The sequence below is a fragment of the Planococcus citri genome, chromosome 2, assembly GCF_950023065.1.
Source record: "Planococcus citri chromosome 2, ihPlaCitr1.1, whole genome shotgun sequence".
Classification (NCBI taxonomy): domain Eukaryota; kingdom Metazoa; phylum Arthropoda; class Insecta; order Hemiptera; family Pseudococcidae; genus Planococcus; species Planococcus citri.
Genome location: NC_088678.1, coordinates 39,706,799 through 39,732,437, shown reverse-complemented (window position 1 = coordinate 39,732,437; position 25,639 = coordinate 39,706,799). Strand labels below are relative to the sequence as shown.

Below are 25,639 nucleotides of genomic sequence, written 5' to 3'. Positions count from 1 at the left end.
TTTTTCAATGGTGAAAAAAATAAATAGGTTAATGAAAACGTATAATTTTGAAGCTCGTTACTCCCACATATTGAAAAGACATTTTTTTAATATCGATCATTTCTTTTATTATTAAGTATGTTTACCGTGTATGATTTTTTCCGCTTTTGATATGTGGGTTTATTTGATTTACAAGTTTGGATAACGAATTCGTTTTAAATAGCGTGAAACTTTCCAAGTACTACGAAGGGATTAGAGGGTGAAAGATAATTATAGGGAGGTTGTTATATAAAGTGGCGTTGTCAGTCTTGAAATATATTGGTCATTTTTGTAAAGATAGGCTATGTGTGTAGTGCTTGTCAAAAATGAAAGTAATATTATATCTATTATAATAGATTTTATTAAAGAAAAAAAAATATTACACTATTTACATCATTATTGATAAACAGAACATTTGAAAAAAAAATAAAAAATTCAAATCAGTAACTAGGTACCTACATCGCTGAGTTGATGGATGCGCGAGTTTATATTTCTTCTTTATTGAACACATTAATATATAGGTATATAAAACTATTTTGTAATTAGGCCTAAATATAAAAGGAATAGAATTTTCAAAAGGTCCGTGTTGTCTCTTTTCTACCGTAATAAAACTGTTATAAGTATACGGTAACGTGCAAAACTTAATTCAAACTTTCAGTCTTCGGTTTATAATCATCTAAACCTGAAAGAAATTCAAACAATTTTTTAATACCGAAACAACGTTTTTTAGATCACTAAATAAAACATTGATATGGATATTAAAATGTACATTTATGCCTTTTTCAGGCACTTCATAACTTCAAAGATCCACTCAGAAGTCAGAATATTTTAGGAAAGGTATAATATTATTAGTAGGTATTTTTCTTCCATACATATTGTTATTGTCTAAAAAATTTATAAAAGAGAAGAATTTTGATTTTTTTTCCTCATCAAGATCGAGTATTGCTTCACTGAAATATCTACTCAGGTATACTTACCTACATTGCATTTTTCTACAAAAAAAATGTTGTTAGTGGTTCGTTAACTAATAAGATATTTGACAATTTTTACAACAAAATAATTAGGAATCTAATTAACGAAAAGGTTTCAACCTGTTTCCTCCACCACTCTTCCATTTCAAAAGAAAGGTTGAGCTAACAAGAAAAACTCCTGAGGTGTCACACTCCGATTTGAACGGGACCGCGATTTTTGGAAAAAGCATAGTCTAAAACATCCAAACCAAATTTTCAGCTGCCCAAGTTCATTTTTCGATTTTTGGCGAATTTTTGAAAATTCAAAATTGACTGTTTTTGGCGATTATATGTAATTTATGCTTTTTTTTTCAAAAGTACGAACTTGATCAGTAAAAATGGTCAAAATAAGTTCCAAAACTAATATTAATTACCCAAATCCAAATTTCACCATTTCCAGCCATTCTGGAGCCTCCAGCGCGATTTTTCAATTTCTCCAGAATTTTGAATTTGCTCCAGAAGGCGTAAATATGAAGTAGGACAGCTAAAAATCGAGTTGTATATTACACTCGACCTGTTTAACAAGTTTATCCACATTTGAGCCGATTTTCAGAGTGACACCTCAAAAGTGACTTTTTGACCGGCTTTTTTCAAAATTAAAAAATTCAAAAAATCAAAAGTTTCCCGTTTGTATGGAAATTTTTGAAATTCACGCGAATCGCTGCATTTGTTCCAAAACTAACCCCCCCCCCCATTCGAAATTTCACAATTTCCGGCCATTCTGGAGCATCCAGCGCGATTTTTCAATTTCTCCAGAATTTTGAATCTGCTCCAGAAGGCGTGAATATGCAGTTGGACAGCTAAAAATCGAGTTGTATATTATACTCGGCCTGTTTAACGAGTTTATCTACATTTGAGCCGATTTTTAGAGCGACACCTCAAGAGTGGTTTTTTGACCAGCTTTTTTCAAAATTAAAAAATCCAAAAAATCAAAAGGTAACAGTTTGTGAGGAAATTTTTGAAATTTGAGCGAATCGCTGTGTTTCTTCGAGAAATAACCCCCGGAGCGCAAATTCTACCATTTCCAGCCGTTTTGGAGCGAGAGTGACACCTCAAAAAACCACTCTTGAGGCGTCACTCTCAAAATCGGCTCAAATGTAGATAAACTCGTTAAACAGGTCGAGTGTAATATACAACTCGATTTTTAGCTGCTCAACTTCATATTCACGCCTTCTGGAGCAAATTCAAAATTCTGGAGAAATTGAAAAATTGCGCTGGAGGCTCCAGAATGACTGGAAACGGTGAAATTTGAATTTGGGTAGGTAATTAATATTAGTTTTGGAACTTATTTTTACCATTTTTATTGATCAAGTACGTACTTTTAAAAAAAAAATCATAAATCGCCAAAAACAGTCGATTTTGAATTTTCAAAAATTGGCCAAAAATCGAAAAATGAACCTTGGCAGTTGAAAATTTGGTTTTGGGTGTTTTAGATTATGCTCTTTCCAAAAATCGCGGTCCCGTTCAAATCGAAGTGTGACACCTCAAGAGGTTCCCTTGTAAGGTATAGAAAAAAATTGTGCACATGAAGAGTCAAAAATGATTTTTCTTCAGAGTATAGTGATTGAAAAATTTTGGACAAAATTTCAAATTTTTCATTCCAGAAAATCGACTACGAGTATTTTGGAAAATTTTTTTCAAGGGGTTGAAATTGTATAATGCTTTATATTTTTGAAACTGAATTGGAAAAAAATCATAGTTTTCATCTCATAAAATTAATTCTTGGGGAAAAGAGTTCTGCGGGGGAAAAAATGAAGAAACGCCGAATTTATTGTAGAGCATAAAATTGCCCATCAGTGCGTGATTCATTTTTTCTAGACAGTTTTTTTTTTTAATATCTTGAGCAAAATCCAGAATTTACAGTCTTGTAATTTCACTTTAAAAAATGCCTTTTCCGTCCCATCAGACTATTAAAAGTTTATTAATTATTCAATTTTTACATCTTTGGTTCAATTATTTCTACATTTTTTGTCAGCGTTATGAACTTTTAAAAAAAAGAATGAATCACATGCCTCATTTTATGGTGTAAGGAAAAATAGTGCGAAATTATTAGCAGGGGAAATTCACAGCAGGAAAATTCTTAGCACAGAAAATTCCAGAATTTAATTCACAACAAGGCTTAAACAGCCTTTATTATGAAGCATGACACAAAAGATAATCAAATTACAACCTTATCCAAAGCACCGACAGAGAAGTAGCTACCTAGTACGTAAATACAAATTTTGATTTTTTATAGTGAACTTTCTCAATTAGCAAAAATGATGAAAATTAGTCCTGAAAATGACTCGAATTGAACCTCCGGAATCCGAATTTCACCCTTTCAAGCCATTCTGAAGTCTCCAGCGTGATTTTCAATATCTCCAGAATTTTTAATTTGCTTCAAAAGGCATGGATAAATTTCCTGGGGGCTTCAGAATAGCTCAAAACGCTGAAATGAGGACTTGAGAGTCGGTTTTAGCCCTAGATACAGGGATTCGTGCGAATTTCGAAATTTCCTCGCGAACAGGAAACTATTGAATTTTTTTATGCTAAGAATTTTCCATGGTACGATCTGGAATTAATCTTTACTTGATAAGTTGATCGGTTTTGTAAGCAAAATCTCACTGATTTAAGCTTATTTGAATCGAAAAAAATCATGGTAGGGGAGGAGGGGGACAGAATACTTATATTTATCATCTGAGATTTGAAAACTATAAAAACAAAGTCATTGGGTAGGTACTTACTGATTCTTCTGTTTTTCAACGAAAGAGTGAAATTTTTGTCATTTTTTTTTTTTTTAATGAACCTAACCACAATTTTTTATTATTGTGATTCAGACTACTTCTCACCTTGCTCTACCATTTCTATAATGATTTTTGGGGGAAATTATTTGTTATAATGGCTTAGGAGGAAAAAGTTACGAAGAGAGGGTAAAGGGGAAAAAAGAGTATTCCCTTTGGTTTTTCCTTCTTAAATGTTTGACTTAAAAGTGAGACTTACCATCAATTCTAGCTCTTATTAGCTTCAACAGTCGGTTTCTTTTGATTAGATTCGCTGGCAGGTCTTCTTTGCGCAGTCTCACTAGCAGATCTCTTTTGAGCAGTATCACTGGCAGATCTCTTTTGAGCAGTTTCACTAGCAGATCTCCTTTGAGCAGCCTCGCTGGCAGATCGTTTTTTAGCAGCATCGCTAGCAGATCTTTTATGGGTAGCTTCGCCGGCAGCTCCAGCGCCGCCTCCTCCGCTGTTACTGCTGCTACTACTGATACCCAATATGCTGCTTAAATCGGAACCGCCACCGCCGCCGCCTCCTTCTTCGCCGCTTCCGCCGCCACCGCCCTATGTGATGGCCAAAATTTCCGAATTTAGGGCATAAATATACAAATATTTCGTAAACGAATGTTGTCATTAGTTTTAAGCCATGAATTATGGTATGATTAATTGATTAGTATTATTAGTAGGTATACATACCCCGCTGCTGCTACCCGACACGCCAGTCAATAAGCTTAAAATACCCCCACCGCCACCACCTTCTCCGCTGCCTTCGCCATCTCCGCCCTGTTAACAGAATGATCATTATTTTCCATATACGGGTTTCTTTCCTATCCGTTGACTCGGTCGGCGAAGGTTTTGCAAATGAAGAAATTAGGCTACAAATCGCGGTGTAATACTGCGGGTATTTTATGGGCAAAAAATAGGCACTCTGTCGGGTTGAAACGAACTCACACGAGTGTGAAAATACCCGTCATATGCCTTGAATTTGGCGGCAACTTCTTATACCTATACGACACCGAATAGGGTTATCTGATCTATTTGGCTTCGGTTGGCAGCACGTCTAAATTAGGATGCACTTGAGAAGTTTCCAAGTCCTTAGGATTTATTCGAAACAGATGACTGATGAGTAGGTTAGGTTAGTTAGGTAGGTATTTGAAGAAAAGCATAATGAACTTCACGATGCGAATGTATCGACCAATACAAAAATAACTCGAGACTTGCGGTTTAATCAAGTCTGAGAAAAACTAAACGTGATTAGTTATCGAACGTTAGTGAACCACATTTCCAAAATTTTCGCTGACATTTATAATGAATATTAATTAGGACTGAGTCGTCGTTGACGTAGGAAGGGTAACCTAGGTAATAAGGCGATGAGGAATCGTGTGGGAGCATCGTACGTACCTATAGTACAAAATATAGATACATGTAGGGTACCAGGAAATTTACAGCACGTACTCGTGTATGTCGATGAACATGCAATTATCAAATTAAAACTTCTATGTATGTACCTCTCTTTATAGAATAGTAATCAAAAGTATATCCATACCTATTTTGTAGGTAGTATATCGATGCGCAAAATGGTTTTTCAAATAAGGGTCATTACGATTAAAATGGCATCGAGTAACCCTGTCCTAATGACAGTGAATTTATTTCATAAAATTTTCACACTTGTCCTGATTTTTTCAGCTTTAAGTGCACGAAAGGCGCCTTCACATTTTCGATAAATATTAATTTATAAAAAAAAAATCTCATATTTAATTTGTACCGTCCTTGATGAAAATAATTGGAGTTACCTGTTATTCTTGTTGGATAAATGTTTCACATAAATCGAGCAGTGGTTTCCTCGAAGAAAAAAACACCCACGCGTGAAAACGACACGCACTTTTCATTATATAAATATCGATTAGACCTGTCATGTTGTTAATAGGTAAAAAAATCCACCTCCGAGTATGTAGTACTTTGTTTGCTTAAATAGGTATAACTATTTTTGGGTTAAAATTCAGCACACTGTGTTAGGTGTTAGAAGAAAGCTTATGAGGTTAGGTATGTAGGATTTATGGAAAATACTTACGCCTCCGCTGCTACTTCCCAAAAGAGGTCCTAGTAAGCTTAATATGGATCCTGAGCCACTACCGCCGCCGCCGCCGCCGCCTTCTTCGCCTTCGCCGTCTCCCTTGATAACGAAAAAATAATGAGGATGAAAATAGAATCTTATTTACTATTTTTGAATCCCCCCCCCCCGCGATGAACTGGTCGCGAAATATGCATCTATGATCGAGAAGATACTTCACCTACATAATTTTACTCTGATCAGAAATGATTGTAATCGATCTGGCAGTGAGCAAAAAACTTCAGTCTACGGAAGGTGTTAATAAACCTGGGGTACAAAGTTTCTGAAATTTCTCTAATACCTACCCAAAAATAAACATTTTAAAGAAGAATCTTGGCATAATTTTTTGAAACAAATAAAAAAAGGTTCTTCAACAAAGTGGTCTATCTTAAAGATTAAACAAGTTTTTGACACTTGAGACATTTTTTAAAAAAGCTCTAACATTTCTTGAAAAAATTTTGCTGATTTTTTTTTCATGATTTTGAAAATTAATTCTGGTATAAATTTTGAAGTTGGACAAAAAAGTTTCAATAGAAAATGGCTTAAATTAAAAATTGAAGAAGCTATAGGTAGACTTTAATACTTTGTGGCTCCCTGAGAATTTGAGCCTGTATACTTAGCTCCTCAATTTTGTGATGAAATTTCTTTTGTCCGTTTTAAAAACAACATCCAGATCCATAATATTGAAAATTTTAATTTGTTGTTAATTTCAAAACCCTTATTCAACCTCGTTAGAAAGTAAATTTCAAAGGAAGGATAGTACAATTTTTTTGGCTCAACTTACGAATAATTTTTTTTTCCTGTCTGAAGGTAAATAATCACTTCTGATGATTCCCTTTCCCTTCATCAAATCATCACGAGAAACACCTTACACTTTATACGTATTATTAGCTGATCCAAAATTTGTAGAATTTGGAAATTGAAAAACCCAGTAGTAAAAATTTACGAAAATGGAGTTTTTGAAAATTATTTCTGGCATAACTTTTTGAGACGAGAAAAAAAGGGGATTTTACACATAGAAAACTTATCTTTCAAATTGAAGGAGCTTTTAAAGTAATTATATTTATGGGAAAAAAGTAGAAAATTGGGCCACCAAGTTTTTCAAATATTTTAAGAATGTCAATTTTTCCTGATTCAATTAGGTTCATTTTTTTTTTTTAGACAAAGCAGAAATGTTTTTGAAATTGCCCAGGCATGAAATTAAAGAAATTATGGGCAGTGGTGTTGTTAAAAGTTTTGGGCTCACTGTTAAAAATTGTGTACGACTTGATAATTCAAAAAAAATTGCTCTGCAAAAGAGAGATATTGGGGGCATTTTTGAAAAAAAAATCTTGATTTTTTTCACTCTATCGCCCACTGAACCTGTTTTAAGAAAAATGGTTCAGTTCCAAAAGGTATTGTATTTGAGATTCTATTTCGACCTTGACAAATTCAATCAAAATTCAAGACCATTTTTGGGGTTCTACTGGACGATTAAAAATTTATAAATTGCTCATTTTTTGAGTAAAATGATCGTGTTTTGAAAATATTTTTTTCTCGGATACTACTCATTGGGCTAATTAGGCCTACCTATGCCAAAAACATTGAAAAATATCATGCATTTCTGAAACTGGAGAGGGAGGGGGAATATTTTGGAATGCAGTGGCACTTTCTAATTTTTTTCAAGTTTTTGAAATTGTCATTTTTGTCCACAAAAATTGACATGGCTGTACCTACTCGAAACTGCTTCCCTAGCTTCAGAAGTGAAATCTTTCCCAAAAGAGGTTGGGTGGGGCTAGAGCTAAAAAACATAATTTTCTCGAAAATATCCCCTTTTTGACAAAGTTTATCTATCTCCCCTCTCCTGCATTGAGTTAAAATAGTTTTTAAAGGTCCTTGACGAGGAAGTTTCTCGCAATTGTTTTGAATTCAATTTTAAAATGCAATCTGCGTGCTCCTAACCAAATTTTTTTGTTTGAACAGACTTGATTGAAAAGTTTTAAACTATTGTTTTTTAGTAGGTAGGTACGTAGGTATCTTGGAATATGTATAGGTACCTAAGTATCAGTTTACCATGCCAATTCATTTGTTTTGGTCGAATTTTAAATAATAAATAATTTATAGCATTTTTCCCAACTTACTTCTGAAGAAAAATTAGGTAGAGATAAACTGGAAAAGTGCTGGGAAAAAATATTAAAAAATCGTCAGAAAATTTCAAGTGAAAACCATCAGTGGTCATACTGCATAGATAGAAATCCATTAATTCGAAAATTTAGGTGGAATAAGGGCTTATAAGTGATGAGAACAGTAATTCTGAGAAAAAGATGGGCTCAGAATTGTCAAAGTAAATAAGTATGAGAAAAACTTGAAATTATGCAAAAAAAAGAGGAATCCTGAAGTCATTTTAGTGACAGGAATAATTTTTAATACAATTTGACACCCTGTTATAATCCCTCATTTTTTATTTTTTTTTTCGAAAAATCAGAAGTGAATGGAGGAGGATCTCTGATGCTCCTTTCAGTTGCAATCTTTACAGTTTTCAACTTCGATACATTTCGGATAACGAATAATGAAGGTAAATCATCACCTCGATCATAAATTTACACTTCTAATTAGTCTTTTTCGTGAAAATCTTCTGCTACAATACTTACTCCTCCACCTCCGCTACTGCTACCAAGAAGTGGTCCTAATAAACTCAAAATCGATCCGGAACCAGAGCCGCCTCCGCCGCCGCCACCATCCTGCAAATCAAACGGATAGTTTGTTATTCACCGACACAAATTTTTAGTTTCCATGAAAATGGAATGGTTAATTATTATTAATGAAATGAATGATTGCGAATGACGTACTGCAGAATCGCCACCGCCGCCTCCACCACCGCCTCCACTACTACTACCGCTGCTGCTTCCTAGTAAATTGGTGAATAATTCGAGAGCCCTTTTTTTACGTATTTTCGATATGCTGCCCGTGTTATCATCTTGTGAGACTAAATTTTCGACGATGGGTTGCGTGTCTGCAGAAGCATTGTTTATCGATTTCAACATCGATAGTAGGATTTCAGTTTCGAAAAGTTTTTGTAATTGGATTAGTTCGGATCTTTTTCCTGTTCTGGCGGCGTGTATGATTTTATTTTCGAATTCCTGTAATGTTTTTAAATGTGTTTTTACGTGAAATGTTAGGTGAAAATGATTATGAATGGGTTGCTTAGTACATTATATGTATAAGTGTAATATTAAGTGCTGATTATTATGAATTATTTAATAGGTGCATTGCTTTGGATTCGACATCCTTCGGATTGTCGAGTTTGCCATATCCACTTACTTCATTGAACTTGAAGATGTTTTTTTATTGGATCTAGGTCTATTGGAATAATTCGTTTTCAAATTTTGAAAAATTCTAAATTTTTACGCGATTAAATAGGACATATATTTAGGTTGGTAAGTACATAGCCTATTCTTATTAGAAAAAAAATAGCGGAATCATCTCCACTTTGCGAGAGTAGGCATGTTGCATCATTCTCGAGTTGGAAAATTTAACTTGACGATAAGTTTGTTAATAGAACTCGATTTGACTTCATGCAGATATTCGTAATTCGCATCACCTTAAAATTCGTGTTAATTTTAAAAATCACCAAATTACTCGATCTTGCCGACTAATGCAAATCTAATGTTTGATGTAGCCTATGGATTACTGTAATTGAGCAAAATTAGGTAAGCATATTAAGCAGATCAAACGGTACTGTGTATACGTATTTTTCTAGAATTGATGTTAATATGTACCAGTTATAACAAAACAATGTTAGGATGTATTCTTTCATGACGTTACAGCCATAATCCATAATATTTTTCTCTTTTTAGTTACCTACTCAAAAACTTTATGTTAGTGTTTCCTCTACCTAATTGTGAGAGCGTGATGTTGGAAAATGACGTTATTTTTTTAAAAATGAAATTAATAGTGAAAAATTCGACCCTCCCCTCCCCTAGCCCCTTCCACCCTTAAAAATGTTAGTAATAGAACTACAAAAAAAATGCAAATTCGTAATTTAATTTATTTATATTATCTACTGATAAATTCCATGAAATAGGTAATGAGATTGGTAGGTATACCATATCTATTTTAGGGTTATTTTAGGATGGGCATATAAATTCATGGTTTTTTATTCGTCAACAGTTGTGGATTTTCTTTCGAAATTTTTCATTATTCTACAGCAAATCGTTGGCTGTCCAAAGATTGAAATTTTAAGATTCCGAAGTAGGTACAAATATTTTGTAAGTAATAGGTATAGTTCATCTTGAGTAAGTATATTGAAATTTAAAAGCAGAATTTCAAAAATTTCAGCCCTCTTTCATCCCCTTATATAACAAGAGAGGTAGGCATTCCACCCGAGAAAAAAACCTTAGAATTGGACAATGCTAAATTGACAGAGCATACAAAAATACATAGTCAGTCGAAATTTCAGGTTTTAAAGAGAATTTTTCGATTTTTGGTGAATTTTTAAACATCAAATTTGGGCAAAAAATGCAAAAAAATCAAAATTTTACCAAGTTGACTCGAAAAGCTAAAATGTTGAAAAATTGTCCCGAAACCTAAAAACTTGCGTGAGAAATCGAATTGCATAGGAATTAAATTTTTCTCGATTTACTGCATTAATTGTGTTCAGCACCCAAAAAAAATCCAATTAATTTTTTGGAGAGGGAGAAGGGGAAGTCTACAAAACTCAAAAATTGAAACAGAAGAATTTTTTTAGAAAAATCGAAAAATTAAATTTTGCAAGGTTACTTAGTTTTTATGTCATTGTAAGTGAAAATTCTGACCACTTTTCTCTACCTATAATCTATTTCCTGGTGCATTTCTAAAAAGTATCCTAAACCTAAAATATGTACCTCATTTTAAATAGGTATTTTCCTAGGAAATTATTTTGTATAACCTTTCAGTATGCTCAAATAAACGAAACCAATTGTAAAGTTTTTCTTACAAAGCTTCCGAAACAGGTGAAATCGTTTTTGAAAAGTTGAATGACCTTTTAAAATATTCTTACTCTCATTCCATTGAAAATGTTGGTAAGTACCTGGTAGGTACCTTCCTAAATCATTCATTTTATGGAAATTGTTTTCTACCAGTAACTAAGTTTACGTTAAATGAAATCTTACTAACAACAAACCTAATAAATTTTTCAAAAAAAACTACGTAGATCCTCCTTTCTTTTGAATTTTTAAACATCTTTCGTTCAAGTTTTTCATCCGAAAATAGAACTTTTTTTTTGAGAAATCATCCTCGCGATGTCTGAAACAGATACCCAAACGGTGCCGAGCAGGTACATTGACTGTGATAATATTCTCATCAACCGCATTCCTCCGTATGTTTCGTAATTCTTGCATTGTTGGTACAAAGTGGTCAAAAAACTTACTGGATTGTGCATCAAACTTGGCTCGAATAGCATTATGCATTCGAACGACGATAAGGCATGGGTATCATCATAAACTGGCAATATGGCAGATATCGTACGTTCAACGAAGAAAGTCGCTCACCTTGAATAATTATCCAATGCCTTATGGTGACGACCGATTAATTCGTTGTGTGCTCTACTTTCTTGTTATGCACAGGGGCGGATGGGAGCTAAAATTATTACCGGGCGTTTGGAATGGTGCGGCGCCTAATTTTCCTTAGTTCTCTCAATATTGTAGCGGTTGGTCAAAAACTCAAATTATACTGCCCAAAAATATGATAACGTGAAGGCCGAGCGAACAGAAGGCGAAAATTTTATCGAAAAAGGAATGGTATGAAAATCTAAAAATATCCAAAATTCTTTTCGAAGGTGTTTTTTTGAAATTCATTTCACCGTACTCATAAAAAAACCACTTGAAAGGCCCTCCTCCAATTTGAAGTTGGGAAGAGCTGAAAAAGAACGGTTTGAAACCCTCAAGCCAAAATTTCAGCTGTCCAAATCAATTTTTTGATTTTGGTTGAATTTAAAAAAAATCCAAAATTGACTTTTTTCAGTGATCTAAATATTTGAGCACCTAAAGATCGAAGGTTATTCTCGAACTCGAATTTATCTACATTGGAACCAATTTCCGAACGCCGGACGCCGCGGAGGTTCCAGAATTGCTTGGAATGGTAAAAATTCCTGTATGATGGTTGTTTTAGACATACAACTATTTGCGCCAATTTCATAAATTTCCTTATGAATAGAAAATTTCCAATTTCTTGAATTTTTTTGCTAATAAATTGGTATTCTAATTTTCAAAAATTCACCTAAAAATCGAAAAATTAATTTAGGTAACTGGAGTTTTGGTTATGGAGGTTTCAGACCATGCCCTTTCCAAAAATCGCAGTTTTCCTTCAAATCGAAGGCGAACATCTCAAGATATTCCCAGTTTCCTTGTCACCTGTAGACCGTTTTCCCAAAAATTATCAAAATTTTATGATGATCAGGTGCAAACTGATCTTTTTTCCCATAGACTTTTTAGGAGTTTTTAATTACATATAATTTTATAGAATATGAAAAAAGAGAGAATGAACGACTAGTTTTTTGAATTTTTGTGATCTAAAATTGAAATTTTCTCATAAGTACATTTTAGATTACATAAAAACGATGAGCACCGTACAGCGTCAAAATCGCAGCAGTGCACTGGGCATTTGCCCAGTTGACCATATGGCACATCCGCTCCTGGTTATATGTACAATACAAAAACAGTAGGTACCTCTGTACACACTATACAGACACTTTGTAGACTACCTACCTATATTCAAATGCCTAATAAGCATTTTAGGAAGAAAGGGAAAAAATCAATATGTATAGGTGAGGTACAGTATGGATAAGTGAAAGCAGTACTCCAGCTGAAATAATATTGACATAAGAACCCATTCGAGGAAATGAGTACGTAGAATTAAATCGAATCGTAAAAGTCGGTTGAAAATTTTCCAAACTATAATTCATACGTATAGGTAGGGTACACGTCTCGGTCTCCTCCCCCCTCCTCCGCTCACCCTCCTAATTTTCGAGTCATATTTCTACGTGACATTGAATATGTAATTAAGAAATGGCGTCGATTTGGAATTCAATAAAGCCAAGTGCCAATTGAAAAGATCGTCGAAGAAAAAAGCGTGATTTTTCGATTCGGGGTTTTATTGTTGTCTCGTAGCAGGTGACTTATGATGGTGACCAACCGCTCCCTCCCTCATCGCAACGCATAATAATACCTTCCACATTTCATTTTATCAGGGCTATCGATCGAGATCTGCGTAATGCTTCCGCGTATTAATATTTTAAAACAAAAGCAAACAGGTGCACATGTCGAGGTCCTTATTGGGAATTTAAAACGAGATGCCTACAAGCCTATACCTAGGTATACCTATACTGAATTCTTGAGATTAGCGTATACATTGTAATAATGAGCCGGTATACCATATTAAAAAGCTACTTAATATCAGCTAGAAAGAAACACGTACAGTATAAAACTACATTAATTCGTCGAAGCAAAATCGTATGTTTCTGGGTCATCGTTTCTGGTTATGAACACATTAATTCTAAATCAAATAATATTATTTCGTAATTCTATATCATCAGTATGACCGTTGCCTTGCTTGTATCACCGTGTATTCTTGTAAGTTACCAAGGTCGATGTTAATTTACACATTTCGAATAATCGAAAGTACCATAATGCATTAAAGAAGAAGAACAAAAAAAAATGTATACTCGGTATACGCGAAAATCTGCCAAAATCGTCAGTTTCCAAAAAAAGGGAAGTTGTAGGTACTAGGTACATAGGACATATAGATAGGTGCGAGTTGAGGGTTTTACAAAGGCTTTTCAGCTGACCTTACATGGAGATTGCGACACTTGCAGTGAATTTCTTATTAGTTCAGGGCCAAGGTAATAAAATATGGCAGGTATGTGCGTGAATCATATAACTTTTTCGACAAAATATCCGACAGCTACTCATTTTTACGTATGTTGGATTTTAATCGTCTCGTTGGCGTTCGGGTATACTAGTAATTAAAACAATACCACATATTTTGTAGTTGTTTTATTTTCTCCGTAAACATACCTCTGACTGGAGGAATTTGGACGTCAGTGGTATTTTTTTCGTTATTTGTTCATTAAGTGAACAATATTGGCTAGGTACGTCAAATAATTACCTAGCCATGCATTTTTTTAAAGGAAAATTTGGAGAGAAATATTTCAGAATTTATTTTAGTAGGTAATGATTTTTAAAAAAATCCAAAAGTGTTCTTAAAATTCAAAATAGGTACCTATTTCTGCACAGTTTTAATAAAAAAATAAAAATCTACATACCTACCCAAGTATTTTTCGCAAAAAAATTCATGTTTTAAGATAGGTCTTGCAAAATCTGCCCCCAAATGAAACAATTTGTACCAAATTTGGATCTTTAGGAGCTAATAACATTTTCACCTCCGAAATTTCAACCAAAATTAAATAAAATTTCTTTGATTGCCTAATTTTTCACTTCTTAAAGAAATTATCAAAAAAAAAAAATTATTTTTTTTTTCAATTTGATGACCCTGGGGAAAAAATTAACATTTATTTTACCTACTCGTATTTCATCTCAAAACGAAAACTGGAGCAGTTTTTAAAAGAGATTGAAATTTTTTTCGAATAAAAAATTCGTAGGCATACTTATTTGGCGGGGAAGCCGGTAAAAAGTGAAGGAGGAAAAGAGTGAGTGGGAAAACGACATTTTTCTGAATCATTCCTAGACATTCGAGTGTATCTAACCACGAGCGCAAATCAAACTATTTAATCTTCTGAATACCTACGTATCTCTGATTTCAATTTCAAGTTGGGTATTTTTAATCCCCAATCCGATTACTTTATAATTCGAGTGTAATAGCGAATCAATTTGCTGATAATCGATGATGAAATACATATCATACATTTTTTTTAGACGAGAATAGAGTTTTTTCAACTAAAAAAGTAGGTACCTACAGTATTTTTTGAAAGTGTCATTAAATTTCTTCAATTCATTTTTTACCTCTTCGGATTTCTAAGCAATCAAAAATCATAAAAATATGCTGATGGACCTAGTAGTCTGAACCTCCTTCCCTCCCGCCGTCTCATGACTCGAAAAATCTTTCCAAAAATCGAATCTCGTGGTTAGATAGGTACTAATGCAAGCTCTGAAAGAGAGAACAGTTAAACTTGAGGCCTGAAGTGTTGTTGAAACTTTAAAAAAAATTATTATCTAAATTGAAGAAGTTACAATATGCAAAAATTGATCGTCATAGATTTGCAATTTGCAATTTGTGGCTGCTACTGATGGTTTTCGAAAACATTCTTTCAGGTCGAGTGACTATCCCCCTCCCTCCTCACAAAAAAGAAGAGATATTTTTTCAATTTTTTAAAAGAAATTTACAAAATTTACAACTTTAGTAATTTATTCTATCTTTAAAAAAATGATGTGCTCACATTTTTTACTTTTTTTTCCAAATGCGTCATAGGTAAAGTGTTCCCAATATGGTGCGATTTGATTATTTTGTAACAGAAATTACCTACTTTAAACAAGGAAAAAATTGACGATTTTAGTTAAAATTTAGGTGGATGGAGCTTTAGAGGATCTTACATGATATTACGCAGTACCTACGAAAAAAAAGGAGGAATGAAAAAATCAACCAGGCGGAAACCGTAAAAAAAATGTGTTTTTGCATTTTAAATAGGTCCCACCTGTTGAGAAAAAAATCAAAAATGGCAGGTTGCACATCCGGACTGGATACAACACAATCATATTTTTTTCATAATTGCAGATCTGAAAGGAAAGCTAAAAGCGTAAACTTTTTCTAGAAAAATACCTTTGAAAAAATTTCAAAAAATTTACATACAGGACCCTTGATAATGTCTAGTGTTTCCACAAGTTTGAAAAAATCAGTTGAAATCTTCTAAAGATGAGATTTTAAAGAAAAACAAAATTTGCAATTTTGACCTACATATACCTATTTACTTGGAGCATATACTGAAAATTTTACCATGAGAGTTTGGAACCCTAAAGATCAACTTTTGCTATGGATAAATAGTTATTCTCTTTCAAACAAACTATTTTCTACATTTTTGCCTATGCTGAATTTTTTTTCTTTTTTCCTGAAGTAAAATAAAATTCTCTAGGAATTGATTTTTCTACTTGAATTATCTACTCCTAATTTCAAAAAGTTCCTCTCCCTCTCCTCCCTTTACCCCCTCAAAAGAACCAACAAAAGTTGGATTTTGGGAAATATCACATTTTAAAACTTTCCATAACCTAAATTTTGGCAGCACGAATTAATTTTTTGTTTTTTGAAAAATTTATTTTTGTGTTCTCTGTTTTTCTATTTTAGATGCCTACTACCTACCCATCTAGTTTAAATTTCAATTCTCTCTCTTCCCTCGAAAAAATCAAAAAAGTTGAATTCTCGAGAACGTCATGTTCTTAAATTTCCATCATCAAAATTTTAGCTACCTACCTGACTTGATTCTTTGATTTCTTATGGATTTTTGAACATTGTAAAAAAAAATAATAATAAAAAAATAATGAAAAGGAAATGACTTGAGGCATCTGGCTCCTATTTCAACGAAACTTACGTAGTTTTTTTATCAATTCATCATCATGGTACCTATTTATTTTCTTAATTAGAACTCAAGTATACCGGCCTTACTCGAGTTTTTTATTTCGACAAATTTTTGAACTTTTAAAAGATTGCCATCGCTTTGAAGCCACACTCCAAATTTTAAAAAAAATACTCACAAAATATTGGAAATAGTAAAATTTTAGTTAGGTACCTTCTATTAATTCAAAATATTCATAAAACTCTATTTGACTTACAAAATGCAAACTACTCCATACAAGTTTATGTATGTACTCAGCCACGTTGGAATCTCAGGAAATAAAAAAGTAGGTAGATATAAATGCAAAATCCGCCACCACCCTTTCTCCTTTCACATTTATCACAGCTGACGAGCTCAAATCTATCTTCACCCAAAGCACACTTAAGAAATGGCAAAACTTTTGGTCCCTCCAAACCTCAAACAAGCTCTTTCAACATAAAAAATCAGTCCATCTTTGGAAAAACCTCTCTCACTTAAGCAGACTTGAAGAAGACATACTTACAAAACTGAGAATTGGACACACCAAAATTACTCATAACTATACCTTTACCAAAAAGCACCGGCTCCCCATTCATTCCTGACGACCCCTCCGAAATAGAAAAATTCATCACCTTAATCAAAAAACATAACTTAGTGAATTCCATATAAACCTCCTTACGAAGGGTGTAATAATCTAGTATAATTAAAAACACCCAAAAAAAATTTTTTCGCAGTTTAGTTTTTTTTTCAATTTTACCTCGGGAATATCTAATTGGAATTATTTTTGAGATTTTGGATTTTTGAATTACCCGCCTCGAGATTAGATTAGAATCAAGTTTTCTGCTGTCTTTAGTTTTTGAAGGGTAGCAATTTGGAAGAGAACAAAAATTCATTAATTTTGTAGGAAAAGTAGTACCTACGTCTTTCAGCTTCAATTTTCATTTTTTTTAAACTGGAGAGCGATTTGTAAATTTTTAAGAATTTGCCCAAAACCGAAAAATGTATTTAAGTAGGTACTTTGTAGTTGAAATTTTGAATACGAAGGCTTCGAAACTTGTTCTATAAAAAACGCAACTTCCGTTGAAATCTGGACCAGACGCTTCAAGAGGGTCTCCGGTAAGTGTGAAGGTCTCTAAAACTGTATATCTTGAAACCACATGTCCAATTTTTGTCCATTTCTACATCTTATCTTATCCTAACATTAGCAGAAAAAAAACTAAATCCATCGAGGACGCATAAAAACCTTACAAAAAATTATAATCGCGAACCTAACCATGGGTAGGCCTAAAATGCATTCGATAATTCGATAACTATTTTCAATCAAACCAACTCTGTCAAATCAAAAGCTTGAATAATACTCAATGATTGAATAACAACATAATTTCCCATACAATACGAACTTAACCAACACAGACCCTTATCTATAATTCGATCTTTACCGGTAAGAAAGTTGTGAAGAGCACACCCGTCGACAATTCGTTCGATAATTGCGGTAATAATCTTACGTGTATAAGGTATTAGAAAACCCAACCTACATAAAAATAGTAATTACAAAATATTCAATGGCTCATCCTTTCCTTAAGGTTACACTTACAAGATTAAAAATACCTACTCTAACATGCCTAATACTCGAGTAACCTAGACGAGAAGCGAGCATTATAAGAGAAAGATGGATTTTCGCTCGGATATCCACTACCTACCTATCTAGCTTCTTACGAGTGTTTCGAGGTAGAAGGATCAAAGTATAGAGAAAAAGTCAAGGTCCGGAGCTGTCTCCGAATTAACTTGCATAATTTTCATGACTATTCGGCAAACTGCCCGAAGTCATGAACAGTAAGTATGTAGAGTCCAAGTCCATACAGACAACCTATACTACACATACTGATACTTACTACATACGGTCAGCATACTAACACGAACCTTCACCAAAGCACGATAACATTGAGCGAAAAAACCTGTAACGTTGGGATGCTTGTGCTGTGAGATGAAGAAGAAAAAAAATGCTGAATTTTTTTCTGATCTAGATACACAAACCTTGAACTTTTTGGAACATTGCCACATTTCAAGAGAAAGGAAAAATTTTCTACAGGGTGAAGATATTCTCTAGCATTATGGTAATTAAACGTACCAGTGGTATATTCTTCGTTCAGTGAACTTATTGGAAATGTACCATAGGTAGAAGTACGTGCATTATGATTTTTTCCCTTCTTTTCCTCCTTGCCTTTCCTTTGCCACATATTTTTGTGCGGTAATTATTACCGTAAAATCGAAATAATTAAACGAGTGATCGTCTGCTTAATTTGTAATTAGAAATTACTTTGAGGTGAAGCTTCGAGCACTATAAATGTAATTATCACCAAGGCTATATATCGGATGGCCCTTAAGAGAAAAAAACGAATATTCTCGTACAAAATGAACTGTATTTTTCAAACTTTATTTATATTCATTCGATAATTTTATGTAATAGACAAGTCGTCATTGAACCAAAAACTCTCGATTGTTGCTTTTAAAAGTACATACGAGTATGAAGTATCGTTAAGAGGGAATTTATTGTACGGCGAGTTTTTGCTTTTTTTTTTTGCATCCACGTCTGGTCGTCGGGTCGACCAAAGAGGAAGGAACATTTTTTTATTTTCAAATTGATCCAGATTTTTAAACTTGAACTGGGTACTTTGTGATTTAGACGATCAAGGAGAGAGGGAGGTACACAGATGGTGTATTTAATCGATTCAATGATGCTCAAAATTGTACCTACTTAAGGACGTAGGTAATTGACTTATACGAATACTTTCTCTATACAGTGTTTATATCCTCAGTAATGTACCCTTGACTTCGTATATATAGTTTCAGCATTTTCTCTCATATTTGTTTCCTCTGCTTTGGAATTAGGAGCTCGACAATTCGATATTATAACTATGTGTAATTGAACGTACCTAGGTATGAATTTACTCGTACCTATAATATTAAAAATAATGCAATCGTAATTCAACTACCTTAAGATATTGAGCATTGTTATTCGATTCGGTGGCAGGATGACTGAGTATCAAGTCTAAAGGAAGCACGAGTAATAATATCCAGCGCCACATATCTGTCAGTGTTTAAATACTTGCGTACAATTCATCTGCAAAATAGCAATAATACATAATAATTCGTTGTCCATATAAATAGAGATATGTAATGTACCTATATCACTATAAAAATGTTCATCGCGCGAGAAACAAGTTCTGCATTATTAAGCGCAAATAGGTAGTAAATATTACATCATAACACTATTAACCTATCCGTCTGCCAGAAACGAGAATTATGAACTAATTACTCGATAATATAACCTGACCTCAGTTAACGTAGGTACGTATGAAACCTAGGTACGGTATGATTTCCAGATTCCCATTCAGTTTCGGAGATTGCATTTTATACTCGTATGTACTCTCGTAGGTAGTACTTTTTTTTTACGTTGGTATATCTCGTGTCAGCCGAAAGGACGTGCCATTATTTGATGACTTTATGCAGCGTGTATCAATTTATCATGCATTATTTTCGACACGTATAGACAATATAGTTACTTTTTCGGCCTTAGACCTTGAATACTTTTAATTAGATAATTTATTATGCGGAAATTGAGACGAATAAATGACAAAGTTACGTTGTTTAATCGTTTCGAAGCTCATGAAAAATTCAAAAATCATCTCGCATTCGGTGATTCGGGTGTAATAAAATCGTAGCCTGTGTGGAAAATAATCGCGAAAAAATTACCCATTCGAGTGATGGGTCGTTGTGTGAATATATTACCTTAATGTGATCAATTACCTACTGTACTCGCGAAGTTGTGGTTTATTGTTGAAGGAAAATTGCAATGGTCGAGGTAGTGTTGTTTTTTCTGCTGCGAGGTTTTAAATTTTGAATGAAATTACTTAAAAGACAATAAACCAGTTCCTGTGAAATTTGTTAGTTTGATTCTCCTGAAAGAAGGAGAAATTGTTGTTTTAAGGTATTGTAATCCTTGGAAAGGTGATGAGGTGAGGGATTTCCTGTCTTGTTAAAAATGTTTCCAAAACTTGTGTACATATTATCTTGCGATCCAACACAAGGTAATGAAATAAAGATTAAATATCTTGAAGAAAAATTATGGAGGCTATTTTTGACGGGAATCTTTTCGTTAGATAGGCAGTAAAATTCTCAGGTTGGATCTATATTTTTTAATTTTATTTCTGTAAAACCATATTGAGCATCTGCTGATTCAGAATCAAATTCAAAACTATTGCTCACAGATCATATACCTAAGCCATAGAGAGCAGAACAATTATAATAAAATTTGTTTTGTTTAGGAAATTCCTAAAAAGAAAAATGTTCGCTTTTGAAACGTTGGAAAACATTGTTCGGTTTAAGACCCTCGTGATGAATGTGAGAGAAGAATGTAGGCCACATAGCGGAAAAAATTCAATAGAAAAATCCACTCAATTTCAAAATAAAAATACTCAAGTCAGGAATTAATTAAACTTACCTACTTACAGCAGAAGATGGAATATTTGTAACAAAATTTTGAATTTCATATTTTAAATATTCACAACACATTTTGGAAGGGAGGGGAAGGAGAAAGTTTCAAAATTACTACGATGCAGAAAAATCATGATATTCAGTGGAAAGGGAGGGAGTAGAAAATACGATACCTATTTTAATTTGAGCCAAGAAGTTGGTATTTGGTTCAAGTTAACTGTAAGCTTGGAAAGGAACTCGTTCTTTCTTTCACCCTCTCCCCAATTTACAAAATTAGGTACCTTTAAAAAAATTATATGTTGCATTGGAAAAATCTGGAAACATTGTTCTTCAGCTTGAAAATTTAGTCTTGTGAATAACAAAAATTTGGCTTGATCGATTCATTCATTTAGGATGAACAACAAAAAATGATGATTCTTCAAAAATTAATTTAAAATCTGAAAAAATTACTTTGCATAAAAATTTTTAAGTATAGGTACCTAAATGTGTTGCTATATTTTGTGGAAAAATCCTTGGCAAAAATTTATGTTTAGAAAAAATGATGGTCGGGGGGGGGGTAAACATGGGCCCCTGGCGATCGCTGAGTGACGTCATAGGCCAGTCCGCCTCTGAGTTTCACAGTTTTCTAAATCATGTGCATTTTGTTCCAATTTTTCTCAATTTTGAAAATTTTTACATAACAACTCATACCTACGTATTTTTTAAATTTGGAAATCACTTTTTAGTTGGGGAATATGCCATGAAGCAACTGCTATAAAAATTTAATGGTTTTCAATGTTTTTTTTTTTTTTCATTTTCCATTTTCCAAATTGTAATTTATTTTGCGATCAAAATCCATGAATTTTATTTTCATATGCGTACCAGCGTACTTACCTAATACCTATCACGAATTTAATCACTCCTAGAATTTCATATTGATCGAAGCATTGATTGTACAGAAAGGGTAGTAGAAAGGATTGAATTAATGATGTTGAAAATGAGCAGATAGTTTGTCCCAAAGTTTTCTGTCAATACATATCTACTTATTACCTATGTTCTGATTTTTTTTGTTTAAACGTTTTTTTTATACATTTTTCAGAAGTAGGGAGGTACCTAAAGCACACTGCCCCCCACCCCCCCACCCCGAAAAAAAAACATTCAGTCTACATAGAATCAAGATACGTTTAAGATAGGTGATTCTTGACCCTTCCGGAACAATTTGAAAATCTTGGAGAAAATTAAGAACTTGTTGGAGGCTCCAGAATGGCTCAAAAATGGTTATTTTTGAGTCAAGTACAGTGTAGAAGTGAATGTCATAAAAAACAGTTTCTTTGAACTTTTCAACGGTTTTTCAAAAAATCCAAACTGGAAATGAAATTGCATCGTCTAAACTTTTGGTTACCGAAGTTTTAGGAGATGCTGTTTTATTCATTTGTCTTTGTCTTCTTTTATGAACGAAATCAGAGCCCAGTTCAATTTCATTCATGTTTCGAGCAAAAATCTCTATTGTGGCACATTTGAGGTAGGTACTTCAAGTGTATATTTCGTCAGGTTTTGACCATTTTCCTAAAGTTTTGGGAAAATTTTCAAAATTTTGCTCAAATCTATTTCTATAAGGCTATTTTTTTAGCAAAAAAAAAAAAAAATAAATAAAAATGGAAAACGTGAATAAACTCAAGATAGGTAGAGGTACATACCTATGAGTACTTGAGTAGGTAGTTATTAATGAATTAATAAAAAACCATTTCCTGGATTATGATGAAAACTGTGGAGATAGTTCATTTGAGTAGGAGACTAACTACCCAGAAAAATCAAAAATGTCAAGTCCCTTAGCTGTACCTATAGAAGACTGAACTAGGGTCATCATAATAGGGTCAGAAAAAAAGAACGTCCGAATTCACTTTTATTAGTTTTATTTTTTTCAAATAGAAGGAAGTTAACCCCCCCCCCCCAAGTTTTACCCTAATGACTGGAAAAATACGTTTATCGAAATAATGAAATTCAACTCACTAAAAACAAATCTAGCGAATAAAATAGAACAATGTCGAAAAATTGCTTAGAAATCGAAAATTTTGCGACTTACTAATCTTCCAAGTTCCAAGTAGGTAGGTAGCTCGTGAAGCACTAAAAGTAAATTTGAATTTCAGTGTCAATGAATCAGCGATATTTCAAAAATCGAAATTGTACTTTTTCAAGACGTGGGAGGAGGGAGGAGAGAGGAGAGAGGAGGGTAGGGGAGGAGGCGTGAATGGGGATCTGCACCGGTAACAGTACATACTAGGTAATTAACAAAAAGACATTATTTTTTTTCAAAAATGACTCCTCTTTGAGGAGCCTTGGCTCAGCCCTCTGCACGTCTAAGTAGCTTAAAATTTCTCTAGGTACCTTAGCTACCTCGTCTACGAGTCAAAGTAAACTTTCATTTCACAAAGAGAAATAGTGATACATAGTATGAAATCATTTTCAAAAACTCGACATTTTGACTTTTTGAGAAATATTCCTTCAAATGGTTAGAAAACATGAAAATGGGGTAATATTCAATTGTCAATTCTATTAAAAATTTATTTGTTTGAAGTTTTCAAGCCAAAAAATGAGTCCATAACATGATAAATTTCCTGCTGTAGGCAATGTTTCTGATTACTACTCAACTTTCGGTCGAAAATTTTAGTTCCTCGGATTTGCTCCAGAATGTGTTGTATAAGCAAAGGCTTTGAAAATAGATTCGAATCAATCAACAGACGACGATCCATGCAAAATGAAAACTAGGTAGGTAATCGTTCTATATTCGCTGCTGAAATTGACACGTGATTTCAATATCACGCTGGCGTTGATTGGCACATTTTGTGTTTTGTATTGTTTCTACTTATTTACTTACCTACTTATTAATTTTGATATTGATAGATAAGAGTGCTCAATTTTGAAAAATTGCAAAAATTTACCAATTACCTATACCTAGTTTTTTTTGTTGAAAAAATTGGACTTAAAATTAGGAAAATAATTAATATTAATTTCGATACGATCAATACGTTTGAAAAAAAACCACACCATCACCCTGGAATCTGGAAAACACTTTGAAAAAAATTTCATACGTTACTCGATAACTCGATCCAAACATGAACTTGATGGTTTTAGCCAACTTACTCGCTGATTCAGCAAAATTTCACTAAACTTTTTTACCAAACTACAAATTGAAAAAATTGAATAAAAAAATATATAAAACTTTTTAAAAAAAATCAAAACTAGTAAATCGAAGATCGAAGGTACGCGAAAAATGAGCGATGATGATAAAGAGAACCGCGTACTTAAACTGACATTTGATTCTTCACATGAGACACCAATCGGTTGTCTATGTGTTACTAACACTAACACATATTATACAATATATTACTAGTAATATAGATAATATCATCGCACCAAACGTATACATGTGTTCTATGAAGAAACTTGGGACGGCCGCTGCTGGAGGACGCGAAAAATGTGGTGGTAGAAGCAACAATTTATTATGAAAACCAGTGACGCTGACGTAGAATTAAGCAATGGCAATCCTGTTCATATGTACGAGTACATTTGATGTTCCGTACCATACGCCGCGAACGAACCACGAACACCGTATAACTTTACTACAGAGTACAGACAGATACAAACGCCTTACGCTTACATACGAGTACATGAGTGTATAGTGTAGAGGTAGACGACAAACCTGTCTAATTGATGTACTTACGCAGCAAGAATCGTTTACAACCTCCACTGCTCGCGATCATTATATTTTGAAACTGAACTTCACCTACCCTTTCCACCAGACCGGCCATCCAGTACGATACTTTTTATCGAACTCGATCCATTATCGAGATTATATTCTCTCTCATGCTAATTACAACGTGATTTAATTACTGTACAATTACCACGTTGCTATTTTTTATTAGCACACGAAGGAAGTTGGCACATTACTACTTTTGAAACTTTTCGACTCGAGTCAAAGTCGACACGCGTCTCAAACCTATTGTACATCTAGGTAGTGGGTGCACTTTTTAAACGATGAAATCAAGCGAATCTCCGTGTCATGGTGAAAATGCTTAAAAAGCTATAATCATCGTTTTGACAATATCGAGACGGTCAGTGGCTTAGTTAACCATAGAGTTGGTATATCAAATACGAGTATACGAGTATCGTCGACTCAACCTTGTACCTACCCCATTGCAGCTCTTTTTACAATTCCCCCGGAACTGCATCAGCAGTCAGCACGACGACGAGACATCGACAGAGCAGATACCCAATTACCCACCTACAGCTTTGGATGTACCTACGAGTACCTTTCCTTTACTAGGTACCTGGGTATGTCTACGTTGCACTCTCGGTGTAATTTTTACAATGACGAAATCCACTTAGTAGGTGGCTTCCAGAGGACACACGGTGTTATATAATTCTCCATAGTGTTGTTCTCCATCGAACGTTGTTAATCTTTGACCTATTAATTTCTACATGTTTCTTTTCCTTTCGTAGCAAAGGCATCATTAGCTCGACTGTTCTCGCGCGTTGAATTTTCTTAATCGTTTCGCAGGGTGAATGATCATCGACGATGATGAATTACGGCCGAATTTAACGCGTGATCAAGATTTATGCGGTTTGCGATTTGAGAGAAGATGATGGTCTGTCGAGAGAGGTGTAATGCGCTGTACTCGAGGTCGATACTTTACCTACTATCCAGTTTGCTGACATTAGA

The 25,639-nt window shown here is 33.8% G+C and overlaps 1 protein-coding gene across 3 annotated transcripts; it reads right to left on the bottom strand.

Moving 5' to 3' along the window:
* Nucleotides 1-356: 356 nt before the first annotated feature.
* On the bottom strand, nt 357-24,613 carry LOC135835757 (uncharacterized). 3 transcript variants are annotated; one of them, XM_065350173.1, is made up of 7 exons: nt 24,334-24,613; nt 19,440-19,567; nt 8,720-9,010; nt 8,522-8,611; nt 5,853-5,954; nt 4,008-4,345; nt 357-700 (listed from the first exon to the last, which is right to left on the bottom strand). In XM_065350173.1, the coding sequence occupies exons 2-6, from the start codon at nt 19,530-19,532 to the stop codon at nt 4,016-4,018; spliced, it is 906 nt and encodes a 301-aa protein (XP_065206245.1). In that variant the 5' UTR covers nt 19,533-19,567; nt 24,334-24,613; the 3' UTR covers nt 357-700; nt 4,008-4,015. The 3 variants fall into 3 exon arrangements, with proteins under 3 accessions (XP_065206245.1, XP_065206244.1, XP_065206246.1); XM_065350172.1 differs by lacking the exon at nt 24,334-24,613 and adding an exon at nt 24,061-24,324; XM_065350174.1 differs by lacking the exons at nt 8,720-9,010; nt 24,334-24,613 and adding an exon at nt 24,061-24,325.
* Nucleotides 24,614-25,639: the final 1,026 nt, after the last annotated feature.

What these genes read in the sequence shown, in the direction of transcription:
- LOC135835757 (XM_065350173.1), bottom strand. Translation starts at nt 19,532, where the DNA reads ATGTGGCGCTGGATATTATTACTCGTGCTTCCTTTAGACTTGATACTC. An exon ending in GCGGCGGTGGCGATTCTGCA is followed by an intron (nt 8,612 to 8,719) that starts GTACGTCATTCG and finishes TTTGATTTGCAG; the next exon opens with GATGGTGGCGGCGGCGGAGG. An exon ending in GCAGTAGCGGAGGTGGAGGA is followed by an intron (nt 5,955 to 8,521) that starts GTAAGTATTGTA and finishes TTCGTTATCAAG; the next exon opens with GGAGACGGCGAAGGCGAAGA.